This window comes from Benincasa hispida, chromosome 8, assembly GCF_009727055.1.
Source record: "Benincasa hispida cultivar B227 chromosome 8, ASM972705v1, whole genome shotgun sequence".
In the NCBI taxonomy this organism is placed as follows: domain Eukaryota; kingdom Viridiplantae; phylum Streptophyta; class Magnoliopsida; order Cucurbitales; family Cucurbitaceae; genus Benincasa; species Benincasa hispida.
Window position 1 is genome coordinate 51,279,178 of NC_052356.1, and position 26,946 is coordinate 51,306,123.

Sequence of the window (26,946 nt, forward strand, 5' to 3'; positions counted from 1 at the left end):
TATTTGCTGAGCGACAATGAGATTTGGTAGATGATTGGCTTGGCATTGCAGCAACAGCGAGAGGGGTTGTTCTTGACGAGAGCAGGAGATAAAGAGAAGAAAAGTTCTTCAAAGGTGAGTCTCTTGTCCTTTTGTATTTAATTTGTTGAAAGCATGTCGTAATTTATTCTGTGATGCATAACTTGTATGTATGTTTGTGAATGCTTGTATTTTTTTCACAATGAATTTAGAACGATCTTGCTTCCACTCATAGGTACTCTTGATAAGAGTTCCTTCAATCATATTATATTTATAACCTATAGTTTTAATATTGCATCATATACAATACATAAACCATAGTTCTTTTTATCCTTTTATGGCATTTAATATAAATCATATTTATATTAATTTCTTCAATCAAATAATAATGTATCAAATACATCATATCAATCATATCATATATAATTTAATTAATTTAATTAATCAAATTCTCTTTGGTTAATTTAAACATTTCAAACTAACCCAAAAACTGATTCTCAACTTGAATCCATTGAGCTACCAAGGGGACCTTATGGACCTGTAGCTTGAAGCTCCAACGGTACGTGAATAACTGACTAAACTCTTTAATCACATTATCCACTATACGTTAAACTACCGAGCACTCCACTAAAGACTGACAGCTGCACTCTTCACACTACAGATATATTTATGTGTCTATTGGATATAACCAATCAACAGTACAATGACCCTTTACAAATCCTCGTAGTACACCTGGGCTAAATTACCATTTTTCCCCTATAGTTATATCTAACTCCTTAAGTACCATTGATTCTTCTAATGAACAATAGATCATAGCCCTACTATAACTAAACCCTCTTGGGCCAAGAGAGTGTGTGGCGCCACATTGTTCAAGCCCTGGAATTAGCCCTTAAGGGAGCAATTTATCTACTTACCCCTGCTTCGGGGAAGAAGTGAATTCCATCTTGTGTAACTGAGTTTCCAGCTCCCTAATCAGATAAATCTCCAAAATGGTAGGCTTGTTGAATCGATGATCTGACCACTCTCACCCATGTAAATCAAAGGACAACCTTCATAGGCAGGAGTTTACAACTCACTCAGGATTAAGGTCATGTTACCTATGGTCATCCTAGTGAAATGAAAGTCTCAATTATGAAGGGCATTATATAACAAGACTAAACATTTCGTGGTCCGGTCTTATACAAACTTCTTTGTATAAAATATCCCCGCTCGCTTGTCTAATACACGAATGATCAGGATCAGATCATCTGTAGCACTTTACAACATTTGTAACACCTACAAAGCGGGTCATACTCGTAGTGTCACAAGGATAAGGTATCCCTCCTCATCCATATACTACAGACCATTTAGGTTAGCACTTAAAACACGATCCACTTGTATGTCTCTACATACGTGTTTAAGTTACAACGATAACCATGGATCTTAGTTTATTTGTTTGTGGTTAATGCAACTAAAATATAAAATATTTCATAGACTGGAGTGAATAAAAAATCAAATATTATAAATCACAAAATGTTTGTTCATACAAGTGTCTACAAACTACAGGACCCTAGAGATTTAGGGCATCAACCCCAATAGCTTTTGAGGCTAAGGATTTGATCCTTACAGGACATACTGACTCTAATTTTCAAACTAATAGGGATTCTAGGAAATCCACATCTAGATCAGTGTTCACTATGAACGAAGGAGCTATGGTTTAGAGAAGAGTCAAGTAAGGTTGTATTGTTGACTCCACCATGGAGGTTGAATATGTAGCTACTTGTGAAGCTACTAAGAAAGTCGTTTCGCTTAGGAAGTTCTTGATAGATTTGAAAGTCATTCCGAATATGAATTTGCCTATCACACTTTATTGTGATAATAGTGGTGTTATGGTAAACTTCAAAGAACCACAGAGCCATAAGCTAAAAGATCTCTTACCGAAGATTTTCATGAGTGCGTTTGGATCGCTCCAATTTCACAATGACTAAAATACATCAAATACGTTCAAACGCACAATTATGCAAACAAACAGTAATTATTGGCATGCTTTGAACAAGAATTTACAAGGGAGAGAGTTGCCATACCAGTTGAAGATGGTCTTCAAACTTCAGAACTCAATGTAGCGGAATCCTCTACCCGATCAATCAACGGCCAGTAGATGCCTCAACTGCAGCAACACGAACAACCGCAAACTCACAAATGCAACGGAACGACACCACCAAAAAAGAACCCCAGGTATTATCGGAGTGAGAACCCAAAGCGTGGTATTTGGTGAATTTGGTAGAGGAAGGAGGAAGAACAGATCGTGTAAGCGATAAGCAAGTGGGAGGGAAAAAGATGTTATCGTATAGCAAGATGCTTATCGTTTAGGAGAAACTACACGATAGTGTAGATTTTACTGAATAATCATTTAGGAAATAGTATACGATCGTTTAGCAAACTTGGCACACTATACGATCGTTTAGGAAAGCTATCTGATTGTTTAAGAACTAGCGTGCGATCATTTAGACGCTAGGTAGACGATCGTTTAGGCATAGAGCGACTATCGTATAGGCTCTCGAAATTAAGCGATCAATTACGATTTTAGACCAACACGCTCTTCAATCTTTTTCCGGACAACTCATTCAAAATGAAACCAATTTCATTTTTATTCATCGGTTACAATAACCGACGCTACCTCACTAACGCACGTCCGAACGTCATTTTGGGTTAATTATCATATAATTAACCAATTAAAATATTAATAAATATAATCATATTATATTTTTAACCTATAGTTTGATATCACATATCTACTATAGTAATTTCTCCTCTACTTGATATAAATCATATTTATATCTAATTTCCTCTAAAATAATGTATCTCATACATTTAGCCAATTATATCATATATAATTAACTAGTCCAATTATATCATATATACTCGAACTTCCTAGAACATTTCAAATTAACCCAAATACTGATTCTCGACTTTATCCAAGCTACCCAGGGGACCTAATGGACCTGTGGCTCGAAGCTCTAACGGTCTGTGAATAGCTGACTAAACTCTTTAGCCACAAGATCCACCATCCGTTAACTGTCAGGCATTCCACTAAAGACTAATAGCTGAAATCTTTAGCCATGATATGATCGGTGTGATGTATGAGAAACACCAAGTGAAGGATTAATGTAAATGAGATTACATTAAGTACCATGAAATAGAAAAAGAGCTATGGTTTATATGTTTCATGAGATGAAATATTAAAACTATAGGTTATAAATATACTATGGTAAGTTGGTTATCATATATANAATAGAAAAAGAGCTATGGTTTATATGTTTCATGAGATGAAATATTAAAACTATAGGTTATAAATATACTATGGTAAGTTGGTTATCATATATATTTATAATAATATTAATTATTGGATAATTATCTCTTTTTTTCTAATAACCAATTGAGTAGGAGGTTATTGGTAGTTTCATGGTGACCATGATATAAAAGGAAAAATATTTTCCTAAATTTAGTGGTTGTTGAATTGAGATTTCTATTCTTGGAAATTACTCACGGTGGCTGTCAAGTGAATAAGATCCACTAAACGATAGCTGAAGAGAGACTAGAAGATCGTGGAGTGACCTACACGATAGTTCACTCAGCTGGCCGATAGCTAAACGATCGCGGACCTTCTTCTAAACAGTTGGACATTGTCTATACAATAGACCTTATCATCTCCCACTTGCTCAATCGTTTACATAATTGTTCCTCCAGTCTCGTCCTCTAACCAAGTCCACATAGAGCCCACACTTCTAGATTCTCATACCAAGAATACCAAGGTAATCATTGTGGTAGTGTCGTACTCAACTCGACATAGTCGAGGTCTTTGGAGGCCGCTCATTGAGTTTGTTGTGTTTGTGATCTTGAAGATTGTTGAGTTCGTGGGTATTGTGATCATGCTGTGTTGCGGTCGTAGTGTTCGAGTGTTCGAATTTGCAGTCTTGCTGATTATTCGAGCGTTCATGATTGAGGGTGTTTGAAGATGAGTCTTCAAAGGTATGTTAATTTTATCCCTTGATCTTTGTTAAGCATGCTGTAATTTCAGTTTATGCATAACCTGTATGTTTTCGTTTCTCGATTGTAATTGTTAATGTTCGTATACGAATGAAATATGGAACGATCATTCTGCTGCTCATAGAAATCCTCATGTCCAATTTCCTTTAGGTATGTATCAAAGTGTCCCACCAAATCTCTCTTCCCATCATATATTTTTATTTTAGGTACCTTGAATTTTGGTGGGAGTTCAACATCCATAATCTCATCAATGAGTGGAGCGCCCACTTGCTTAACTAGTGCTTCCAAATCAAGTCCCTCGTCGAGCTTGACTTTTTGTATGTTCCCTATCTTATCTTGTATCTTCAAGAGATTTACCTTCCATGGCTCTCTTGACTTTCAATTATTTGATCCTCTCTTTCTCTCATACTTCTCTTTATTTCCAAATAGTTTCTTAAGTCTTATCTTTGGAAGGCCCTTCACCCAGCTTCCCTCTTTTGTTGTACCTGAGGGTCTACCTCAGCTACACCCTCAAGCTCGACTCTGAGCTTCATCCCTCTCTCCTCTTTCTCTACGTACTCCTAAATTCAACCCACGACTTGTTGTCTTGGCCAATTCATTCTTATTTGAGTTTCTGTTCTGGAAGGTTTAGGGATCATCTTCTCCCGCCCCTTTATGCCTTTGTTATTCGTTCCTACCACAGGATTGCCTCTCCCTTAAATTCGAGCTATAGGAATGTGATTATCCCATGTTCTCGATCAAAGGAGCTTTTCCCTCGGCCAGATTCGAACAAGCCCATCTTTTTTTCCTCAGCTCTACTGATCAAGGGCCTCATCAATAACCTGATGTTCATGTATATCCCTTTAATATTTTGCTCTAAGGATTCAAGTTTCTTTTTTGCCTGTTTCCTTTCTAGTTGAGGCCGAGAAGGTGTTTTTCTCTCGGAATCATCATGGATGTCGGCCTTAGTCCGATTCTTTGCCATGCAGTTTATACCTTGGTACCTCTGCTCATCTTTTTCACCGAACCTTTCTACTTACAAATTATTTTTAGTTAACTCTTCCCCACAGACGACGCCAACTATTGATGCCAAATTTTGATCTGGGTTAGGATCCCTAATCTCCAAGTAACAATAATGATGAATTTGTAATTTAGGGAAGAACCTATTATGAAAAATAGAGAAAATCTGAACACCGGTGTGGTGCTACTACACAGGCTCTGAGGCTTAAGTCAACAAGGAGGACAATGAAACAAGAAGGAGATTTTAGTATCTGAATAAACATACTTCATCTGGGCACTCTGACCTTCTATTTATTAATTGAGTGTTTCCCCTTGAGGCTTTTCCTCTTAGGTTTTCGAGTTGTTCTCTAAGCCCTAGTCTTCTTTTCTGGACATATCTCCATGCATGACCCACCATTGGGTCGTCTCTTTGGGTCGGCCTCAGCCTCGGCTAAGCCTTGTAATTTGGGTTTTGGCTCGTTCTCGTGTTTGCTATCTTGCCCCTTTTGGCCTTATGTTTGTATGTCTCGACCTGTTAGCTGATCTAAACTCTGATCTTTTACGATTTTGCCCTTGGGTCTAAAATCACCTATAACACACATATTCAATATATTTTTTCAAATTGGCCAAATTGTTAGGAAAAATATTGAATTTTGTATCTAATGTAATATTAAAATTGTAATTATATGTTCAATAGATAGGCAAAATTGAATGTAATTAAATCTTAAATAAATGAAGTTAATTTGACACAAAACCGAAAACTTAGAGATTTATTAGAAGTTTAAATTTAAAAACCTATTAGACAACAAAAATTAAAATTTTAAAGGACTTCTTAAACATTTTTTTTAAGTTTATAGACTTATTTAATAAAAATTTAAAAGTTTAGAGATAAATTTAACCTAGTATAAATTAAATGGAATTTATGGTCCTAATTTAATCATCATGTCCTGTCCATCCCAAAATTCAAGAGAAAAATTTTGTATTATTGACCTTGAAATTAGAGGCAAAATGAGTATAGATTAATTGATATAAAATTTGTACTATCAACTTTTTAGCGTTGCATTTTCTCAATCCACATTTTGAGAGTAGCCTAAGACAAGACTCAAAGACCATGGATGGGCCCAAGCCTCTAGGATACTGGTAGAAGGTATAGGTGAACATGCATCTCAAATGGGAAAAGTCAGTGCCTCAGGGTTTAGGTCGCTCAACTAAGTCAGTGAATATATATACCGATCAGAAAATAACCGAGCTATTCTTGATCTGACACTCTACAAGCTCAGGTGTTAGAAACAACCTTGACATCATTGGCATTACACGTAACCATATACGAGGGTCAGAGGAAAAACCTACAAATAACCCTATTTGGTGACCCTACAAGCAAGAGTAAGTAATCTCCAAAGGAGATGCCTAGCTGAGGAAGGACCTACAGATAGCTTTACTCGACGACCCCATAGAAAGAGTAAGTAATCTCCAAAGGATAGCCCTGGCCATGCTTCTTGTGTGCTTAGCGCAACTATACACTCCCTATACTTACTTAGGCATCAGAGTGTAGTAGGCACGTTACCACACTAGTGCGAGGATCTCTTGTGTAGGTTAATTCATAAAGTAAGACTAGACTAGGGAAAGTAGGCTAAAGGTTAGGCCCGCAAAAGGCTCGCAACAACACCAAACACGGATGAGATTTGAGCGCCAGCACCTCATATTGAACAAAATAAATAAAAATCAAGAGATATGATTTTTTTTTATCAAGAAAATGAAAATGAAAATGAAAAATGAAAAACTCGGCTCCCTGGCAAGGGATGGAGGAATCTCAAATCTCTCTCTTTTCCCCAACCATACACAATAAGGCTTTTCTTAATGGAAGAGTATGAAAAATTCGTTGAAATAGGAATTGGGTATAAGATTTGCAAGATTACTCAAGAGATTATAGGAGAAAATTTGAAAAAAGATAAGAGTTGATATAAGATTGAAAAAATTACATAATATTTAAAAAGTTTAAATGGATCCTAATTCATCCCGAGCAAAATTTTATTGAGAAAGCCTAATCTTGATGTTCATCCCGAGTAAAATTGTATGGAGAAAGCCTAAAACAAAATTTGAAAAGAGGTAAGAATTGTAGTTTTGTATACAGGATGAAAGGTTAATTTTTCATGCAAATCTCAATGGTCAATCTTAGCTCGAAAACATTGAGAAAAACTATGGGAAATTGTTAGAAATAGCATGTTTAAGTTTTTACATTATAAAACTAGCATCTTTTTTTTAAATTTCATAAAAAGTTGTTCTTGGTCCATATCGGGCGAGATCGACCACGGGATTTTAGTTAAAAAATCAACATTTTCCAACTTATCGATTGTTTGGTGCTTTCTTGGTACATCTCGCCAGATTATACACCGAGATTATGTACATCTCGGTGCTGGACAAAATACACTGAGATTCTATATATTTAAGCTTTCTCGGTGAAATCCTAGGCATAATTAGCACCGAAATTCATATATTTGGGCTTTTTCAATTAAATCTCGGGCAACGCAGATTCTATATATATCCCAAATCTTATTTAAAAATATTGAATCGATTTAAAAATCTATTTTGATAATTGGAAAGTCCATTTAGAATTTTGGAAATTCATATAATTGTGAAAACATAAATTATGTTAAAGATTTAAAAAAGATTACGTAATAATTTTATATAATATTTACTAAACATAATGATTTGAGAGAAAATATTGAAAATAATATAAGATTTAGGAATATTATATAAAAAAAATCAGGTCAAGTGTATCGGGAAGGCTCAAAACAATCAATAAGTCATTGATTTTTTAACGTCATTGATTTTTTAACCAATTCTTGGTTGTCAAGTTTGTCCGAGATGGATCAAGAAATTTTATTTTCATGAAATTTCAAAAAGCATGTTAATTTTGTAAAGTGAAAACCTAAACACGTTATTTTTTACCATTTTCCAAAAACTATTTTAACTCATTAAAAAAAAAAAAAAAAAACACTTGTCTTAAAAAGTGAAACCTAAAGAAGTTTATTTCTGCGGATTTCCCAAGATTATGCAAATCAGACGGGCTAAGAGGATGGGTTCCAATATAACGGACCTCCGGTTGGTGCTAATTTGCTCTAGAGTTTCAGCCCCTCGATCTGAAATCTAACGCTTGGATCATCATCATCATCATCTACCTCAGAGCACTTCACATTTCTTGGCTACCCTACCACTGTAACAGTAAGGTCATTCTGTAATTTCAAACAAAAAGTTTATAACTTCATTTGCGCCAAATCCCTAGTCAAACTCCTCCGAGCACAATTGCAATCGCAATTTGCATCCTACACGCCTAAAGACGATGGCGCCACCGGCAACCACACGGTGGCGCGCAATCGTATCAATCACCGTGATGATGCTGTTGATCTCACCCTCGATGGCCATCTACTGCGACGAAGACGATTGCTACGATCTCCTCGGGTATGTTGGGGCTTCATTTTTCTTAATATTGTTGTCAATATTGTCATAATTTCGGGTTTCATTTTAACGCGACCATAGCTAGTTTTGATCTTTCTAATTAACTTTCCACTGCTCCTTTCAGAGTACCGCAGAGTGCAACACAATCGGAGATCAAGAAAGCTTACTACAAACTGTCATTGAAATTGTTCGTCTCTTTATTTTCTTCTATTCCATTCCTTGTTGAAATTCGTTGTCATTCCATTTGAATTTCTGTTTTTTGGCGTTACATGAAGCCATCCAGATAAGAACCCGGATCCGGAATCAAAGAAGCAATTTGTTAAGATTGCCAATGCTTATGAGGTACGGATACGTTAAGATTCTCGATGGCTATTATCTTCGCCATGCTTTTATTGTTACTTATTGTTGTTTAATTTTAGTTATCTTCGTTTCCAAAACATGTGAGCTTATCTATGAATTGCAGATTTTGAAAGATGAATCCACGAGGGAGCAATATGATTACGCAATCGCTCATCCGGAAGAGGTAGTTTTGAGTATTTGAAGTCCACGGCTCATGCATAATAATATTGCTTTCACTATCAATCATTTCTTATGTGCTAGTTCAGCCATCCATTACCATTGTAGCTGGTTTTGTGGGTTCTTTCTCTGGTTTACACTTCTACTAGAAGTGGCAATACACTCGTTTGTTAGATGTCTTCTAATTTTCTTTGTCAAGCTGATATGTGGTGCCTTTTTAACAGGTTTAGAGTGATTGCATTCCATTTCCCACTTAAAATTTGGTTGCGTAGAGGCTGTCCAAACATAAGTGACAAGTCAGACGCTTGGTATTTGAACAATATAAAGATAGTGCTGAAATACAAACAAGATAATTATAGAATAGGATTATATTTAGATTCCTTGATTGCTTTTAAACGTGAACAATAGATATTACCTTTTAACCCAGATTCCAAGAGACAACTCACTTTTTATGAAAATCATCACAGAAAGAGACCAAAATACTGTCAACATTTTCAGATTGTTACTGCCTGAAGCTTTTCCCTAGGATGGATGAGACCTCTGTTTTGAATATGCATGTCTTTAGGCTACTATTGCAATTAAGATTGGGCATAACATGTGTGTCTGTACCATCTTGCTTTCTAAGAAACGAAGAAACTCGAGCAAAAAACAAACTGTGATTCTGTCATTAATTTTCCAATTAGCTGATGGACACTGGCTGCTTTTTAATGTACTAAACTGTGATCTCTTCATTTTTTAGGTATTTTACAACACAGCTCGGTACTATCATGCATATTATGGTCATAAGACGGTAAGCACTTTCATATTTGTCTCATGCCTGCAGAATATGTTGTTTATATCTAGGTTAAGTTTATTTATCACTTTGTGCTGGTTTTAGTAGTTACGTTGGATTTCTGCTCTCATTTTAGGATGCTCGTGCTGTGCTGGTTGGCCTTCTCCTGATTATGTCTGCATTTCAATATCTGAATCAGTGGACAAGATATCATCAGGTTACTAGTACCTCTAAGTTATTCAACCTTGAAAAAAATATGATGGTTTTCGGGTGAAATGTTTGATGGGTGGCCTGATTAACTTTTACAGGTCACATGAATTTTAGGTTCTGTCTGAAATGTGAAACCTCTTTGATATTTTGATTTTGTCCTTCCTGTTCTGTTTTTGAGTATATGACAAGGACATGGATGTCCAAATGTTGTTTCAACCTGATCTCGGGAACTTCATATAGTTAAGATTCATATTTGTTATCCAAATCTGCAAATAAATGTTAGATTTCATATACTGAATCATTTACTTCATGCTATAGGCTATTGACATGGTCAAGAAAACCCCTGCTTACAAAAATAGATTACGAGCTCTTGAACTTGAACGAAGTGGAGGAGCAACAAGCAAGAAGAAAGGTCACAAGCAGTTGGATAAGTATGGAGCTGTCAATTACCAGAATAATTAGGGAAACGAAATAAAATAAATGTCATTATCTCTGGAAAAGTTTGTTTTCTTACCTTGTGTCAGGCTGAAAGAATCAAATTTGATATTTAAGCTGTAACTTTAATTGACTTGAACCTTGAAATTAAAAAGAAGATGAAATTAGTACCTTTCATTGTTTTTTTTCTTTCTATTTTTGGAGATTTGTAGCTAGCTACGTGCAAGCATCCTTGTGACTGAGGGAGGTTATCCATGTAGATGGGTTTTTGTGGTTGTGTTGGAGATTTGTTTTCATTGGGTTAAAGTTTTTAGTGCTACATGATTTTGTGGCTTGGGTGAGTATTTGTTATGGGACTTTGGCTGTTTTATTTTCTGTGATTTGGCCCTTTTGGATGATTTAGTGGTTGTAATTTCTAGAACTTTCCATCTTCGCTCTGGAGAGGTGCTAATTCTAATCATAACACCTTTTCAAGTTCAAGATTAAATCTTTTGATTAAATTAAAATTTTGAGAGTAAAGTTCGCTCATTCAAGCAAATTGAGGGGTTATAAAGGGTTTTTCCCTAGTATTTTCATTGCTGATTTTATTTAAATTTAGGGGATTTTTCGGCAGTTCAAATTATCCAACACTGCTCTTGTACATAAACTTTTTGGACCTGTTTATTCTCTTCTGTGTTTTTCCATTTTCTCATATTGGATTCACAATCTTACATATCTTATTTATTTTCTTGCTTTTGTTTTTGTGTGCTTGTGTCAGAAAAGTGGATGAAGATCTTAGCAAAGAACTGGAATTGCAAATAAAAGGAGCTGAGAAGCCATCTGTATGGGAACTGCTTGGCGTTCGTTTTATTCTTCTACCTTACACTATTGGCAAGGTTAGAATTTGTGCCAGGAAGTCTTGGAAATTTGTATGGTCATTTGGATTTTCAGTTTCGATGTTTTCATTATATTACTGAGTGGAGCTTTATTCATTTAACTCATATACCTCAAGGATTTATGATTTATAATTGTTTTTCCTTGATCCAGTTATTATTGTGGACTAGTTGTTGGTTTTGGAGATACAAGGTAAAACAAGTACCTTACTCTTGGGAGGATGCCTCTTACCTGACGCAAAGATCACTCAGGGTTCCTGTTGATGCATGGAAACACATCGGTGAGCAATTGATTGTTGCAATGCTATTTTTCTTGCAGAGTAATTTAGTGCAGCTCTGTATTTGTCCCATTATTTGTTCCTTGACCCCTTCTCTATCTTTTCGGTCTCGTTTCATAACCATTTAGTTTTTTATTTTTAAAAATTAAGTCTGTAAATATCACTTCCACTTCCAAATTTCTTTGTCATGTTGTTCACTTTCTACCAATGTTTTCCAAGTTTTAAAAACTAGTTCTTAAAATCATATTTTTATTTTTGGAATTTGGCTAAGAATTTAACTCTTTCACTTAGGAAAAATGAAAATCATTATAAAAAATTGAGTGGAAACAAGCATAATTTTAAAAAACTAAGGCCCCGTTTAATAACCATTTTGTTTCTTGTTTTTGTTTTTGTTTTTGTTTTTTAAAATTAAACCTATCTACTTTTCACCAACGGTTTAAAAAACCAAGCCAAATTTTGAGAACTAAAAAAAGTTGTTTTTTATTTTTGGAATTTGGCTAAGGATTCAACCATTGTACTTAATAAAAATTCAAATCATTGTAAAAATGTAAATGATATAGGCTTAATTTTAAAAAACAAAAACAAAAAACCAAATGATTATCAAATGGGATCTAAATAGTTATCAACGTGGTCTTCGCTATTAAAAAACATCGATGAAGTTCTTGAAAGGAATGCTCTTAAGGGCATATTAGTAATTAGATAGGGAGTTTGTTATGCTTGTTTCTTCTCTGTCTCCACCATTTTCTCTTCCATCGATTCAATCCAACCCTCCATTTTACCTCCTCTTTCCTAGAACACCGTGCTGACACCAAAATGACAGGAACCAAAATACGATCAAATTAAATTGAAAGGTAAAGAATGAAAACTTACTAGATAAGCCAAGTATTTCGAGATACTTGGATCTTTGATCCTCCCTCTTGAAATATCTCCCAAGTCCTAATTCAACTCACCACAATGATGCTTACCTTCATCCTTCCGGATTCTCTCTGTTTATAACCAACAAGCGTAGCAAATACCCTAACTAATTACCACTATATTCTCAGTTCCACATTAGTAATGACAGAATGCCCATATTTGTTCAAAGGTTTCCATCGTAAACCTATGCTTTTCTTTTTACCTACAATGCCTAATTTATGATTGCTTGAATTCTGTAAATCAGATGAATCAACAAAAGAAGACCTTATTCGGAGATGTTTATGGAAGAAACCCAACTTGGAGAACTACATGTCAGAAATTCGAAAAGAATCGAAACGCCGGAGATAGGCTGTGCTAAGATTTGCCCCACAGCCTTGTGCTTTTGACCTGCAACAATTTCCAGTAAAATTCAACCACCATGTTACCATTTTTAGAAAACGAGTTATAGATATCAGCGAGTCAGTTACAATTTACAAGTTACAACAACCATACTATACAATCACTTACTGCCTCAAAGTTGAAACCATTTATACCAGTTGAGCCTCATTGTGACTGTCTTGAAAGATGCACAATTTTGACCCCTGCCACGAGGTAATTTCTGTTCAGATACATTTTATCTCTCTTCTGGATATCATTCAAGAATCTCTTGTTCTCAAGTTAGTACTCGGTGCATTAAAAAATACTGTATGCATTTTATTAAGTTATGAGTTAAATATCCTGCTGATAATTCAACTACAGAAATAAAGTAATCATCTTCATTTACTTTTCATTGGCTTTTTCCACTGAAAACAATATGTTAGGATGAGAATTGAGAATAGAAAGTGAATCCCAGCATTGTTCACTAGATTCGAGAATAATGATCATCTCGGGATAAAATTCTCTCCCTATTTTGCCCTTCTAATTTCTGGTTCTTTTAGGTTTTTCATTTATCATTGAAAATCTCTCTTTAAGGGAAATTCTTCTCAATAAAAAGATTTCAAAAATAATTTTTAAATTCTCTTTCCATTTTGCCCTTTTTATTTTCTATATTTTCCCTATTAACTAACCAAGTTAAGTTATAAATAAAAAAGAGGAATTTTACTCCCTTTTTATTTTCTATATTTAATTTATGATTATTTTCAACTATAAAAAAATGACAAAAATATTTATAAATATATCAAAATATCACTGGACTATTATCATCTATCACTGATAGTTTATCCGTATCTATTACGATAGATGGTAACATTTTGCTATATTTGAAAATATTTTTAATAGTTTTTCCATTTAAAATAATTTTTCTTTAATTTATTCTTTCAAACTTTTTATTTACCAATCTCATGTTCCTTAAATTAAATATATAGTTTTTTTTATGATATATACGGGTATACTCTCGTTTGAAGCCGATCAAAATATATTTCTATGATTGAGATTAGGTTGCTTTGATTTTTCCTCTATTTATTTGTTCTCTAACACAAAAGTTGTCTTCTTTAGATTGCTTTTCTTCTAGCATTACTAAGTGGTATGAATTTATTGCAAGTATAAATGAACAATGTATTATATTCCTTTTTTTGTGGGGGGAGAAAATCAACTTTTTTGTTTTCCAAAATAATCTTGATATGTACAATGAAATTAAATGACGGATAATTCGTTAAAATACACGTGTTAAAAAGACTTTTATGTATATTGGCGATTGTGGAGAAACTTCTTTCCCCTTTGACCATTCTTATTTCTTAGTTAATTTAAATAGGGCTTTTTTAGACTTTTCGTTTATCATTTAAGTTTCTTAAATTACTTTATCTTTTCGACCTCGTTTTGGTAACTATTTCGATTTTTATTTTTTATTTTTAAAATTAAACGTATTTTTTAATATTTTCTTATAATGGTTTGCATATTTTTTTAAGTACAAGAGTTGAATTTATAGTCATATTCTAAAAATAAAAATGAGATTTTAAAAACTACATTTTTAGTTCTCAAAATTTGACTTTGTTTTTTAAAACATGGGTAAAAAAAAAGTAGATAACAAAACATGAAATTTAGAGATCGAACGGGTATTTATAGGCTTAATTTTTAAAAATTAAAAATAAAAAAATCAAGTGATTATCAAGCTGGATCTGACTTATATTATCGTTTATCACTGACATTAATAGACGGAGAATATCTATATCTATTAGTGTCTATCAGTGTCTTTCAATACTTTGTAATGTTTGAAAATATTTCTTGCAATTTTCCCATTTAAAGTAATTACCCTAATGTTATATATAGATTCAAACTAACATGCTTTATTTTATAGAATTAAATTTGAACTATTATATTATTTTTATTTTTATATACTATAAAACAAAATTACAAAAATTTTACGTGCATCACTTTGTTTACTAATATCAATATATATTATGGGTGATGGTTGTAGCTTTTTTTGGACCAACCAAAAAATTCGGGTTGGTCAGTTCAATGACCCAAACATGGTCTCCAACCCAACCCTCAAAATTTGGGATGGGTTGGGTTGGGCTATCGAGTTATTATTTTTTTTTAATTTAAAATACTTAAATTTATCTACAACATATATAATAACTAAAATCTCACAAAACTACATTTTTTCATCCCAAATATTTATTACAAACTTTATACAATAACAAACATTCTCAAAAGAAAAATATAAAGAATTGATAAATTCATCAATTCTAAAATATATATATATATATACAATTCGGGTTGGATTAGGTCAATCGAATTTTTTTTATTCAACCATCCAACCCTTTATAGTTTACATTGGATAGTTTGGTTGTGCGAGTTGTCGGATCATTTGAACATCTCTAATACATGTTGAAAATGACTATTGGATTTATGTCTATTGCAAAAGTTAAAAAAATGGGAGAATGTTGTCCCATGTTAGAGAATTATGCAATGCCTTAAAGGTAACTCCATAGTACCAAGGCATGCTAGATGTAAATCCAAAGTATGGTGGTGATAGAAGTATAACCCTTTCACCATATGCGTGCATCGCCGTCACTGTCCGACTGATAGGCGGGTAACTGCACTTGTGCAAAAAGAAATAATTTTTATTACTTATTCGTTTACTTTTTTAACCTAAGAATGATTCTTTTCTTCGTTTCATCTTGAACCTTAGCTGTTTTCATGAGCTTCTTCAAAAACCCAAAGACATCGATCTGGAAAAAATAGGACCTTTTCGATATCATTTTCTAGACTTTGTCATAATCTTCCTTCCCCTATTCTATTATGAGCATTATTTTTTCCCTTGATTCCAATCAATCTTTCTACGAGTGTACGCCTGAATTTGGATGTTATATTAACTTTGGGAGCAATTGGCATAACGATTGACACCGAGATCGTACCATAATTACTTTCGAGGCAACGATCCCTCTACGACACAACAATTTTTTGACATCTGCTTTTAAATACATACCCATTAAAAATGTAAAGAAGTTTCTATTAAATCTAGAATTTAGATTTTCATTTTAGTACATCTAATATTAAATTAAAAGTGTAAAAAGAAAGTCAATACATTGCGCCAATTATAAAAAAGTTATTCTCGTTATCCTTAGTAACCTATATAAAATCTTAGTTAAAAAAATGACCTATATAAAATCTACTTTTATTATGAAGATTATAATAATAAATAGATGCTCATTCCTTAGTGTCCCAAAACCACGTGTCACATTTCATATTGTCCATGTGTCTTATAGTTAGTTATTCATGTTTGGTGTATGTAAGTCTACATCCTACTTGCCACTTCATTTGGTGGATCTTAAAATTACACACGCATTGGGCAAATTCCATATAAATTGGAGAAAATTGAGAAATATAAGAATTTTCTCATTTCTCATTTTGTTATTTTATTTTATTTTATATATATTCTCTTTTATTTATTTTAATATTTATTTATACTATTATTATATTATATTTTATTACCATCCGTATTTCTGTTGTGCTCCTCAAATTCACAACACGAGCACAAGCTCCTGTTGTTTTTCTTGCTAAAGGTTGGTCCTAAAGGTATGTTGATTTTTTCCCTCTTTGTTATAATTAATAAATTTAATATTATTTTGTATATTCAATATCTATTAAATTTCTAACATAAGTACAATATTTTATGATAGTGTTGTCATGACAAATCTCACAAAATTAAAATTTATCACCCTTGATATTAACGACAATAATTATTTGCCATGGGTACTTGATGTCGAAATTCACCTGGATGCTATGAACTTGAGAGAAACAATTAAAGAAGGAAATACGACATCCAATCAGAACAAAGCAAAAGTTATAATTTTCCTTCGTAATCACATCCGCGATAGATTGAACATGAAATATCTTACAATAAAAGATCCTCGTAATTTGTGGAAAAAATTGAAAGAGAGGTATGATCATAAAAAAACAGTTATTCTTCCTGAAGCTCGTTATGAGTGAATGCACTTGAGGCTACAAATTTTCAAATCAGTAAGTGATTACAACTCTGTATTATTTAAAATTAATTCGAAATTGTTATTGGAGAGAAAATTACTGATGCTGATATGTTAGAGAAGACATTTTCTGCATTTCATGTCTTGAATATGCTCCTGCGGTAGCAATATCGAGAGAAAGCTTTTAAATAGTATTCTGAATTAATTTCATGTCTTCTCGTGGCCGAACAAAATAATGAGTTATTGATGAAAAATCATGAATCTCGACCAATCAGAACAACACCATTCCCTGAAGTGAATATTGTGAATTTCAATAATAATCGTGGTCGAGGTCGTGGTTGCGATCGAGGTTGTGACCATGGCAGAGGAAAAAATAATTATTATTTTCGTGATGGTCGTTCTAATCATTTAAATTTCAAAAGAACCACACAAAATGATGATCATAAAGGAAAAGCTCCACAAGATAAAAATTCAATTAGTGTAGAAAATAAATGCTTTCGATGCGGAATGACTGGGCATTGGTCACGTACCTATCGTATGTCAAAACATTTAGTTGACCTCTATCAAGCCTCCCTGAAGAAAAAAGAAAAAAAATGTGGAAGCAAATTTTGCATACTAGGATAATGACATATTTGACCTATCCAACATGACAAATTTGAATGTGACGGACTTCTTTGAATCTCCTAAAGAGAAGATTGGCACAGTTGTGGAACATCAAGTGTTTCTTTTGATTTTGAGAATATCTAAACTTAATGTTGTTGTTTTATTTTATCTATCTTCATGTTTTTTTTAGTAACTTTTGTATATTTTAAGTGTTGTTTTTCTTATTGTAATTATTTTCTTTTAATAAAGAAACATGAATCATTTTCATATGTTGCGTATTTAAAAAATGCGCAAAGAAGATTTATGTCTGGTAGATAATGCAACTATACACAATACTTACAAGTAAAAATATTTTTCCAAATTGAAAATGTTGAAAGCAAAAGTAAATACAATATCAAGTTCTGCAAACTTGATCGAAAGTTTTGAAAAAGCAAATATTATTTTGCCGAGAGGAACAAAATTTATAATTGACAATGCATTGTACTCTAGTCAATCAAAGAGAAAGCTTCTAAGTTTTAAAGATATACGTTGCAATGGTTATTGTATTGAGATTGATAGTAAGAATAATATGAAATATCTATATATCATATCCATTGTCTCAAATGAAAAACGTATATTGGAAGAGTTGTTTGTTTCATCTTCTGGAATATATTATACTCATATACGAGTAATTGAAACATGTGAAAAACAATGAACCTGAAGTTCATGAATCCAAACATGTTTACAATTTGACATGACCGATTGGATCATCCAAGATCTATAATGATGATGAGAATTATTGAGAATTTAAATGGACATCCATTGAAGAACCAGAAGATTCTTCAACCTAATGAGTTATCATATGATGCTTACTCTAAAAAATTGATAATTAGACCATCACTAGTACAATTAAGACTATTCGTCTTGATAATGCTGGTGAATTTATATCTCAAGCTTTTGATAATTATTATATGTCAATTGGAATAAGAGTTGAACATCCTACAGCTCATGTTCATATACAAAATGGTTTAGCAGAATTATTCATAAAACGTTTGCAATTAATTGTAAGACCATTACTTATGAGAGCTAAGCTTCTTTCATCTGTATGGGGATGATGACAAAAATTTAGATTACCAAATCGTCAAGGACTTGATAACTAAAATTAAGTGAATGCAATATGCGATGCATGTTCTTAGTGTATGCGTTGATTATCATGCGTCGGTGGTCATGCGTTGAAATAAACTATGCATTAACGAATGTATGCGACGACCGTGCGTTCTTGTCACAAGTTTTCTTACGCTCACGCCAAGTATTAACACGAACGTAAGTTTCTCGGGTGATCCGAAGTCGAACTCAGGGACTTGTAGCTAGATGTATGCGGTAATGTGCATGAGGCGGTTGAATAAAAGAATGATGGAGGGGGTTTCTATGCTAACACTACTCCTACTCCTAACTAACAGACAACGCAATGAGAAGTATGAATGAAAGGTAAAGACATGACAACTGTTGACATGAAATAAATGGATGGGAAAATAGATAAAAGGTGAAGATGTCTTCATCGCAACCCTTAAGAGTGACCACAAGGGCAACCTCAGCCAACACAAGCTATGCGATTATGCTACACACACTAAAAGCCTAAATCTAAGACGTATGCGATGTGTATGCAAAAGGGTCGAGATGACCGCATATCGCCACCATATCCTACTTCTTGGACGCATGCAATATCCTCTCCGTAGAGTGCATACGTTGTGTGATAGCAAACGGAGCTTATTCCTAAGTTCCCCATTCTTGCTTATGTGTTCCAATCCGCTCTCTCGAATCTTAGATTTGGATTTTACACTACTCTTCCAAGTATGCCTAAATGATGAATGATGCGCTCATAAGACAAGGTAACCGCATGAACTTGGCTGACGCAAGATTATTCCTATCTCTAGTGAACAATAGCTTACATTGCTTGATGCGTCCAACCACTTACTTTCCCGAGCAGTTAATTGTTACTGACTTTACTCATAGACAAGCGTTGCGTCCGCCTATAGACAGGCGTTGCTATAGCTTCACACTAAGTAAATAAGGTTTTCTCACACACTCGCACAATGCACACCTCTCGGTGATTTGCTACATGCTTCATATCTCTACTCCACATGACTAAGTATGCGATACTCTAGCAATCTCACTAAGTGATGCAATGAAAGTTAATGATGCTAAGTAAAGAAAGATGGAGATAGAATCGAAGGAAACACAGAAATGCATTGAACACACAATGTATTAATTTCTTAATCCAAAATGTAATACAATACAATATAAGAAAAGAAGAGAAAATGAAATGACCGGCTGGAAGCAAGGTCTTGCTTCCAGCAGATGTATGTCAAGGCTGCCGGTGGTGCCATGAATGGGCGGTGGAATTGACTCTCTCGAGATCTAACTCCGACGAAGGCTCCGGTCGTCACTCGGAATGGATGAAGGAGATGAAGAACTCTCAAGCTTCTTTCTCACGCATTAGTCTGGATCACAGGGATTCGCCCTAAGGCAAAAAACCCTGGATAAACTGAATTTCTACTCAGCGACTTCTATTTATAGAGCTTGGATCGCTGACAGTATTTATGAACTACTCTGAATCTGACATTTACGGCACGTTAGTCTTTTTCTGAATCTCTGCTGCTAACAACGTGGTAGGTTGTTGGTAGGATAATTGTTTATTTTTATTAAGGACGAATGGGTTGCACATGAATTCATGCATTAGACATGGCTTATGCGTTTGCACCCACGCGTCTGAAGTTATGCGTCGGAATGAAGATGCATTAATCTAATATGCAATGACCACGCGTTCCTATCACAAGTTTTCTTACGCTCGCGCCAAGTATAACGCAAACGCAAGTTTCTCGGATAATCCAAGGTCGAACACATGGATTTGTCACTCGATAATGCTTGTGAAACAATGCGTTTAAGGCGATGAATAAAAAAAATTGAAAGAAGTTTAATGGATTTACATACTATTCCTACTCTTAACTAAACAGATTGAGCAATAGAAGACTTGCGATGAGAATAGGTAGAGACACAACAACCATTAACGCATAGTCATGTTTATTATCTTAAATCGCCTGAGTAATCCTAGCTCATTGCACTAAGGCATCGCACACCTCTCGGTGGTCGGCCGCATGACTATATTTTTATAGTGCATGGTTGCGTCGAGCATAAGATTGTGCCTATCTCTAGGAACAATGCGAACTTTACTTTAGTGCGTTCCATCTCTTACCTTCTCAGGCAGTTAGACGCGGCTATTTAACTTATAGACAAGCAATGCAACATCCCATAGACAAGCGTTGCTACAGCCTTGTCACCAAGCAAAGAGGATTAACTCACTATATCTGCACAATGCCACACACACACCTCTCGGTGGGTTACTTCATGCGTCCTATCTCTAGGCTACACGATTAAGCATGCGATTGTCTTTGATAAATAAACACTGAAGATAAACTATGATAGAGATGAAGATGATGAAGAAAATGGCAATGAAGGAGTCAGGGTTTGCATTGTAACACCCGAAAATTTTTTATTTAATAATAATGTAATTTTCAGTAACTTTATTATTTGGAAATTCAGTAATTGTCCTTAGTTGGAAGGCATTTTTGAAATTTTGGATTTGAAGTATAAGTGTAAGAATTTAAGTGTTGGCGTGAAAATTATTCAATTTGGAAATCAATTTGAAAATTAATGGCAGGAATTATTTTTCTTTGGAAAAGGAAAAGAATTAAATAGTATAAAGTGGAATAAGGAAATGATTTAATTATAGTTATATTATTTCCTTTCTTAGTTATTATTATTATTATTATTATTATTATTAATAAAAATAAAATAAAAAAAAGGAACTGTCTTCTCCCTCATGCACATAACCTTTTCCTCAAAATTTCCCTCACTGCCTAGACCCGAACGCCACCGCAGACTCCCTCACTACCCAGACCCTCGCCACCGCGCACCCAGCCGGTTACTCCATCGCCCGTCGCATCGCTCGTTCAGCAGGAGAGCCGTCTACGTCGTCGATTCAGCCCCCTGACCACCGCACGTCGCGCCGTCTTTCAGCAGCTTGACTTTTAATTGTGGGTAAGATCTATTTTGGTGGTTGGGTTTCTTGAAATATTTTGGATGCCCACTAAGTTGGATTAAGGATTAAATTAGTCGTATTATTTAATTTTAGATTTGAACTTGGGAAATCACAGCAGCGACTGTCCAGCGGATTCAAGATCGTTCGGCAAGAGTGTTGGTAAGAGTTATGGTCCTTATTTTTGGTTTGTGGGCACGCTTTGATTACTGAATTAAGTTTGACTTAACCCTTGTATCTTTAAGGTTCCAAATCGTTGTCCATTGGGATTTAAAATCTGTTAGCAGGAGATTTTGGAGTCGAAATCTTGGGAGTGGTTGTTGATCAAGTTCTTTGGGGCCGTTACTTCAAACCGCGGTCATCATTTGGTTGTCTGATTTTATCTGTGGAATTTCGATTAAGGTAAGTAATCTTACTATTGGAATCGCTTTTGTGCCAAGCGATACACTGTAAATTTAACATTGAGGATTCTGCAGCAGTTTTTCTTTAAATAAGTTTGATTTTTTTGAGGTTGGATGGACTACTTATGAAGGATATATGAGCATATGTAATATATCGGAATATGATTACGTATGAGCTTGATTTGGAATTTTATGAGTTATATTAAATGATGATTGAGCATGACCCTTAAATTATGAGTTAAGTAGCACTCCTATTGGAGTGCCTTAAAGCTAGATGAGCATTAGACATTTGCTCATCTATATAGTTCTGCAATTTATTATGAAAATGTGTAGACTGTATGATATATTACGAAATCCCGAATTCTATATTGTTTACATGATTTTGTGCATGAAAGTGATGTGCTACAGTTGATCCATTTTAAACTAGATTAAATACGTATGTTGAGATTAATTAACATGAGGTTGACGATGAGGATATTTTAGAGGATTCATGATTAGGTGAATGTTATATGTAATATGAAGTTAGATGCAATCTCCTTTTCTTTCTAGACTATGTGACTGCATGAAAGTAATGCACGTCCAAGGGCGCTAGTACATGAAAGGGATGTACTAGGGCTGGTGTGTATGAAAGTGATACATACCTAGAGGGTACTGGGGTGTACGAAAGAGGTACATACTCAGTGGGTTATGTGTATACAAAAGAGGTGTATGCCTAACCATGTGTACGAAAGAGGTACGCATCCTACATTTATAGAGAGGATCTGGGGTGTACGAAAAAGGTACATACTCAGTGGATTATGTGTATACGAAAGAGGTGTATACATAACCAGATGTACGAAAGAAGTACATACTTAATAGGTTAGGTGTATACGAAAAAGGTGTATACTTAACTAGGTGTACGAAAGAGGTACACCTTCAGTGGGTTATGTGTATACGAAAGAGGTATATACGTAACCATGTGTACGAAAGAGGTACACATTAAGTGGGTTTATGTGTATACAAAAGAGATGTATGCATAACCATGCGTATGTAAGAGATTGTGTTTCCTTCAGGATTCACCAGAGGTTGTGGGTCCTACAGGACTTACTAGAGGTAGTGGATATACTCAGCTACAGTAGGATAGAAATAAGTTTTTCATGTATATATGTGTCCCATGAGGACTAGAGCAGTTTATATGTTCCACTAGAGGTAGGCATCTAGAGGACATAGATGCCTAGCCTGACCCCAATAGTGGGGTTACTTATTGAGTATTTTATACTTACATTTTCTCATGTTTATGTTTCAGGTACGAGTAGGGATGCGCCGGCGAATGATAAGTGAAATTTGTGATCGAGTCACTGGGACCAACTTTATGCTTCCGCTCATGAGATTTAAACTTCTTTTCATGTTTTTCTTAGCTTTCAATGTTGATGTTTAAAACTTAATATTTAGAATCACTTCCAGATTTATTTATTATCATTTATGATTTATGGGTACCCTACCGTTGTTTTTAATATTTGAAATTAAATGCATAAGTCTCTTAAATTTACCTTATTTAATTAGCATTTATTTCACCACAACAGAGTGTCGTTTTAAGTTCCACGCATACATGTGTTTAGTAACGGCCTAACTTAAGTCCTAGGGGGTTGGGTCATTACAGCATTGATCACAAAATGTCTTAATATCTTAAGCTAAAATGTAATACAATACAAAGATTAGAAGAGAAATGAAGGACTCTGCGTCAAGGCTGTCGGTGGTGCCATGGATGAATGGTGGAAATGTCTCTTTCGAGCTCTATCTCTGGCGAAAGCTTCGGTCGTCACTCGGTCTGGTTTGTGGAGGTAAAGAATTCTCATTGAAAATCTTGTTCAAGCTCTCATCTGTGATCACAAACCTCTGCCTTGAGGCAGAAATTCGGATGTCTTGAAATGAAGGTCTAAAGGCTATTTATAGAGTTTAAATGCCGACAGCTATCATGATTGCGTTATGGCTCACTAATGCTTTTGTCGTGGTATGGGCAATGTCACATCGTCTTATCTTGTTAATACTCCCAAGGTATGCGTCCGAGCTTGATTCAGCTGAAGCATCAATGCATTTTACCCATCTTGCGATCGTCCCTCTATTATGGTTGTCACTCCGTGGCCGCAATTTCCAATTGATCACCGCAACTTCCATGCAATGGACGCATACGATCACCACAATTTCCATGCGATGGACGCATATGATCCAACCTTTACCGCATGCGTTTGTCTTTGCGATCGCCTGGTTTCAGCGCATGCATTTGTCTTCGATTGCCTATTTCCAACGCATGCGTTTGATTCTTGCGATAGCTACAAAAATACACTTTGGCATGGAGTAACGCATAATATTGGGATCAGTGAGGATTTAGGTGCTAATTGACGCAAAACTCAATTTTTCGCAAATTCTAAGTATTATCACCGCATTTTTTACTTATTAGCCCTCATGATTCTAAATAAAAGGCTTATAATAACTGGCATTTCTGTCAGTTATCATAGGTGAAATGTCAACGTCATCTTTTGATTTTCCCGAGAGATGCGTTGATGCATTCATTCTACCAACCTTGTGGTGATCCCACTATTATGCGTTATCGTGTAGCCATAATCGTGCAGTGACCACATTCGCTTGATACCATAACTTCTACACGATGACCGCAATCGCTTGACAATCGCAACTCCTATGCGATAGACGCATGCGACTGATTACCGCAACACCTATGCGTTGATCATATGCGTTCGCGTTTGCAATGGAGAGTTTCTCCACATGCGGTCTTCTATGCGGTAGCCCGACTTTCGCGTTTGCGTCCACTTCCTGCATTAGCTACAAAAATAGACAATTGAATGCATAATAATGCATAATAATGGGTTAGTCGAGATTCTTAATGCTGAATGTCGCAAACTCATTTTCTCATGAATTCCTAACATAATTGCCGCATATTATACTTTACAGCCCTCATAATTCTAAATAAAAGGCCTAAGATTTCTGCATGTCATCAGGGGACATGCTATTTTGCATGCAGCGTCCCCCGGTAGCTTATCATAAGTACTCACCATTATAATTAGCTTATGGTTATGAGCCAAATATTTCCCATCTGAGAATTTTTGGATGTATAGTATATGTTCTCATTGAACCACTACAACACACTAAGATGGGTACTCAAAGGAGGTTAGGAATATATGTTGGATATGATTCCCCATCAATTATTCAATATCTTCAACCCCTGACGGGTGATGTATTTACTGCACGATTTTTTTATTGTCATTTTAATGAGACAAATTTTCCAACATTAGGGGGAGGAATTAAGAAGTCAGAAAAAGAAATTACATGAATGCATTGTTATTGTCTCATTTAGATCCCCGTACAGATCAATGTGAACTTGAAGTTCAAAAAATAATTCACTTATAAAATATAGCAAATCAATTACCATATGCATTTATAGATGCACAGGAAGTAACTAGGTCACATATACCAGCTGCAAATGTTACATAAAAAATTGATATCCCAAAATAATAAGTTGTTACTAATGAGTTTGGAACACGCCAAAAGCGTAGTAGACGAGTTGGTACCAAAGATAAAAATCCTCCAAAATGAAAAATAATTAATAGTGAAAAGACTTGGTTAAGGATGTAAATACCCATGAAGAAATCCTCGACATGACTAGTGAGGAAGGTGAAATACCTAAAGATAATAATGAGATTTCAATAAATTATGTCATAAGGAAAAAGAGAATCGTACGAATGTAATTATTGACAACATTTTTTGTGTATAACATTGCTCTTGATATTATATCTGAAAATGAGGATCCTAAAGAAAAATCTGTTGAAGAAAAGACTTGGTTAAGGATGTAAATACCCATGAAGAAATCTTCGACATGACTAGTGAGGAAGGTGAAATATCTAAAGATAATAATGAGATTTCAATAAACTATGTCATGTAAGGAAAAAGATGGAATCGTACGAATGTAATTATTGACAATATTTTTTGCGTATAACATTGCTCTTGATATTATATCTGAAAATGAGGATCATAAAGCAAAATCTGTTGAAGAATGTCGACATAGAAAAAATTGGCTTCAGCGGAAAGAAGCAATCGAGGCAGAATTAAACTCACTTTCAAAACGTCAGGTTCTTGGACCAGTAGTCCGAACACCAAAAAGTCTTAAACTTGTGGATACAAATGGGTATTTGTAAGAAAAATAAAATAAAAATAATGAGGTCACAAGATATAAAGCAAGACTAGTTGCATAAGGTTTTTCACAAGACCTGACATTGATTATGAGGAGACATATTTCCTAGTGGTGGATGCAATTACACAAAGAAATTTAATTGGTTTGACTATGTATAAAAGTCTGAATATGCATCTTCCGAATGTAATCACAACATATTTATATGGATCTCTCGATAACGATATTTATATGAAAATTCCAGAAGGATTTAAGGTATCTGAAACATATACATCAAATTTCCATGAATGGTATTCAATAAAATTACAGAAATCACTATATGGATTGAAACAATCAAGATGGATGTGATACAATCACCTGAATGGATATTTATTGAAAGAAGGATATTAAAATAATCCAATACGTCCATGTGTTTTTATAAAGATCACAAACATGATTTGCTATTTTAACTGTATATGTTGATGACTTGAATATAATTGGAACTCTTGGACAGCTTTCAAAGACAATATAATATCTTAAAAAAGAATTTAAGATGATCTCGAGAAAACAAAATTCTCATATTTTTTTCCTAAAAATTTTTACTTTTTTCTCAAAAGAAAAAAAGGGGTTTACTTTTACTATTTTTCTGTCGCACATTTAACGGTTTGCTAAAGAGAATTTTCATGATATCTCTCTATGTATATATATTATAAGGGGAAAATTAAAAGAATATTGTCCTTTTAGAAACTATTTAGGAAAATATTATTGTTTTCAAACTATTTGTAAAAATATTGTTGTTTTTTTTTTTTTAAATAAGTCGATGGTTGAA

At 34.4% G+C, this 26,946-nt stretch overlaps 1 protein-coding gene across 1 annotated transcript; it reads left to right on the forward strand.

Moving 5' to 3' along the window:
- The first annotated feature begins 8,076 nt into the window (after positions 1 to 8,076).
- On the forward strand, positions 8,077 to 13,238 carry LOC120082487 (chaperone protein dnaJ 50). The gene is made up of 10 exons (XM_039037677.1): positions 8,077 to 8,481; positions 8,603 to 8,665; positions 8,754 to 8,820; positions 8,942 to 9,001; positions 9,734 to 9,784; positions 9,903 to 9,983; positions 10,295 to 10,407; positions 11,169 to 11,286; positions 11,438 to 11,564; positions 12,721 to 13,238. Exons 1-10 carry the CDS (start codon positions 8,363 to 8,365, stop codon positions 12,822 to 12,824), a joined length of 903 nt encoding a protein of 300 aa, XP_038893605.1. The 5' UTR covers positions 8,077 to 8,362; the 3' UTR covers positions 12,825 to 13,238.
- Positions 13,239 to 26,946: the final 13,708 nt, after the last annotated feature.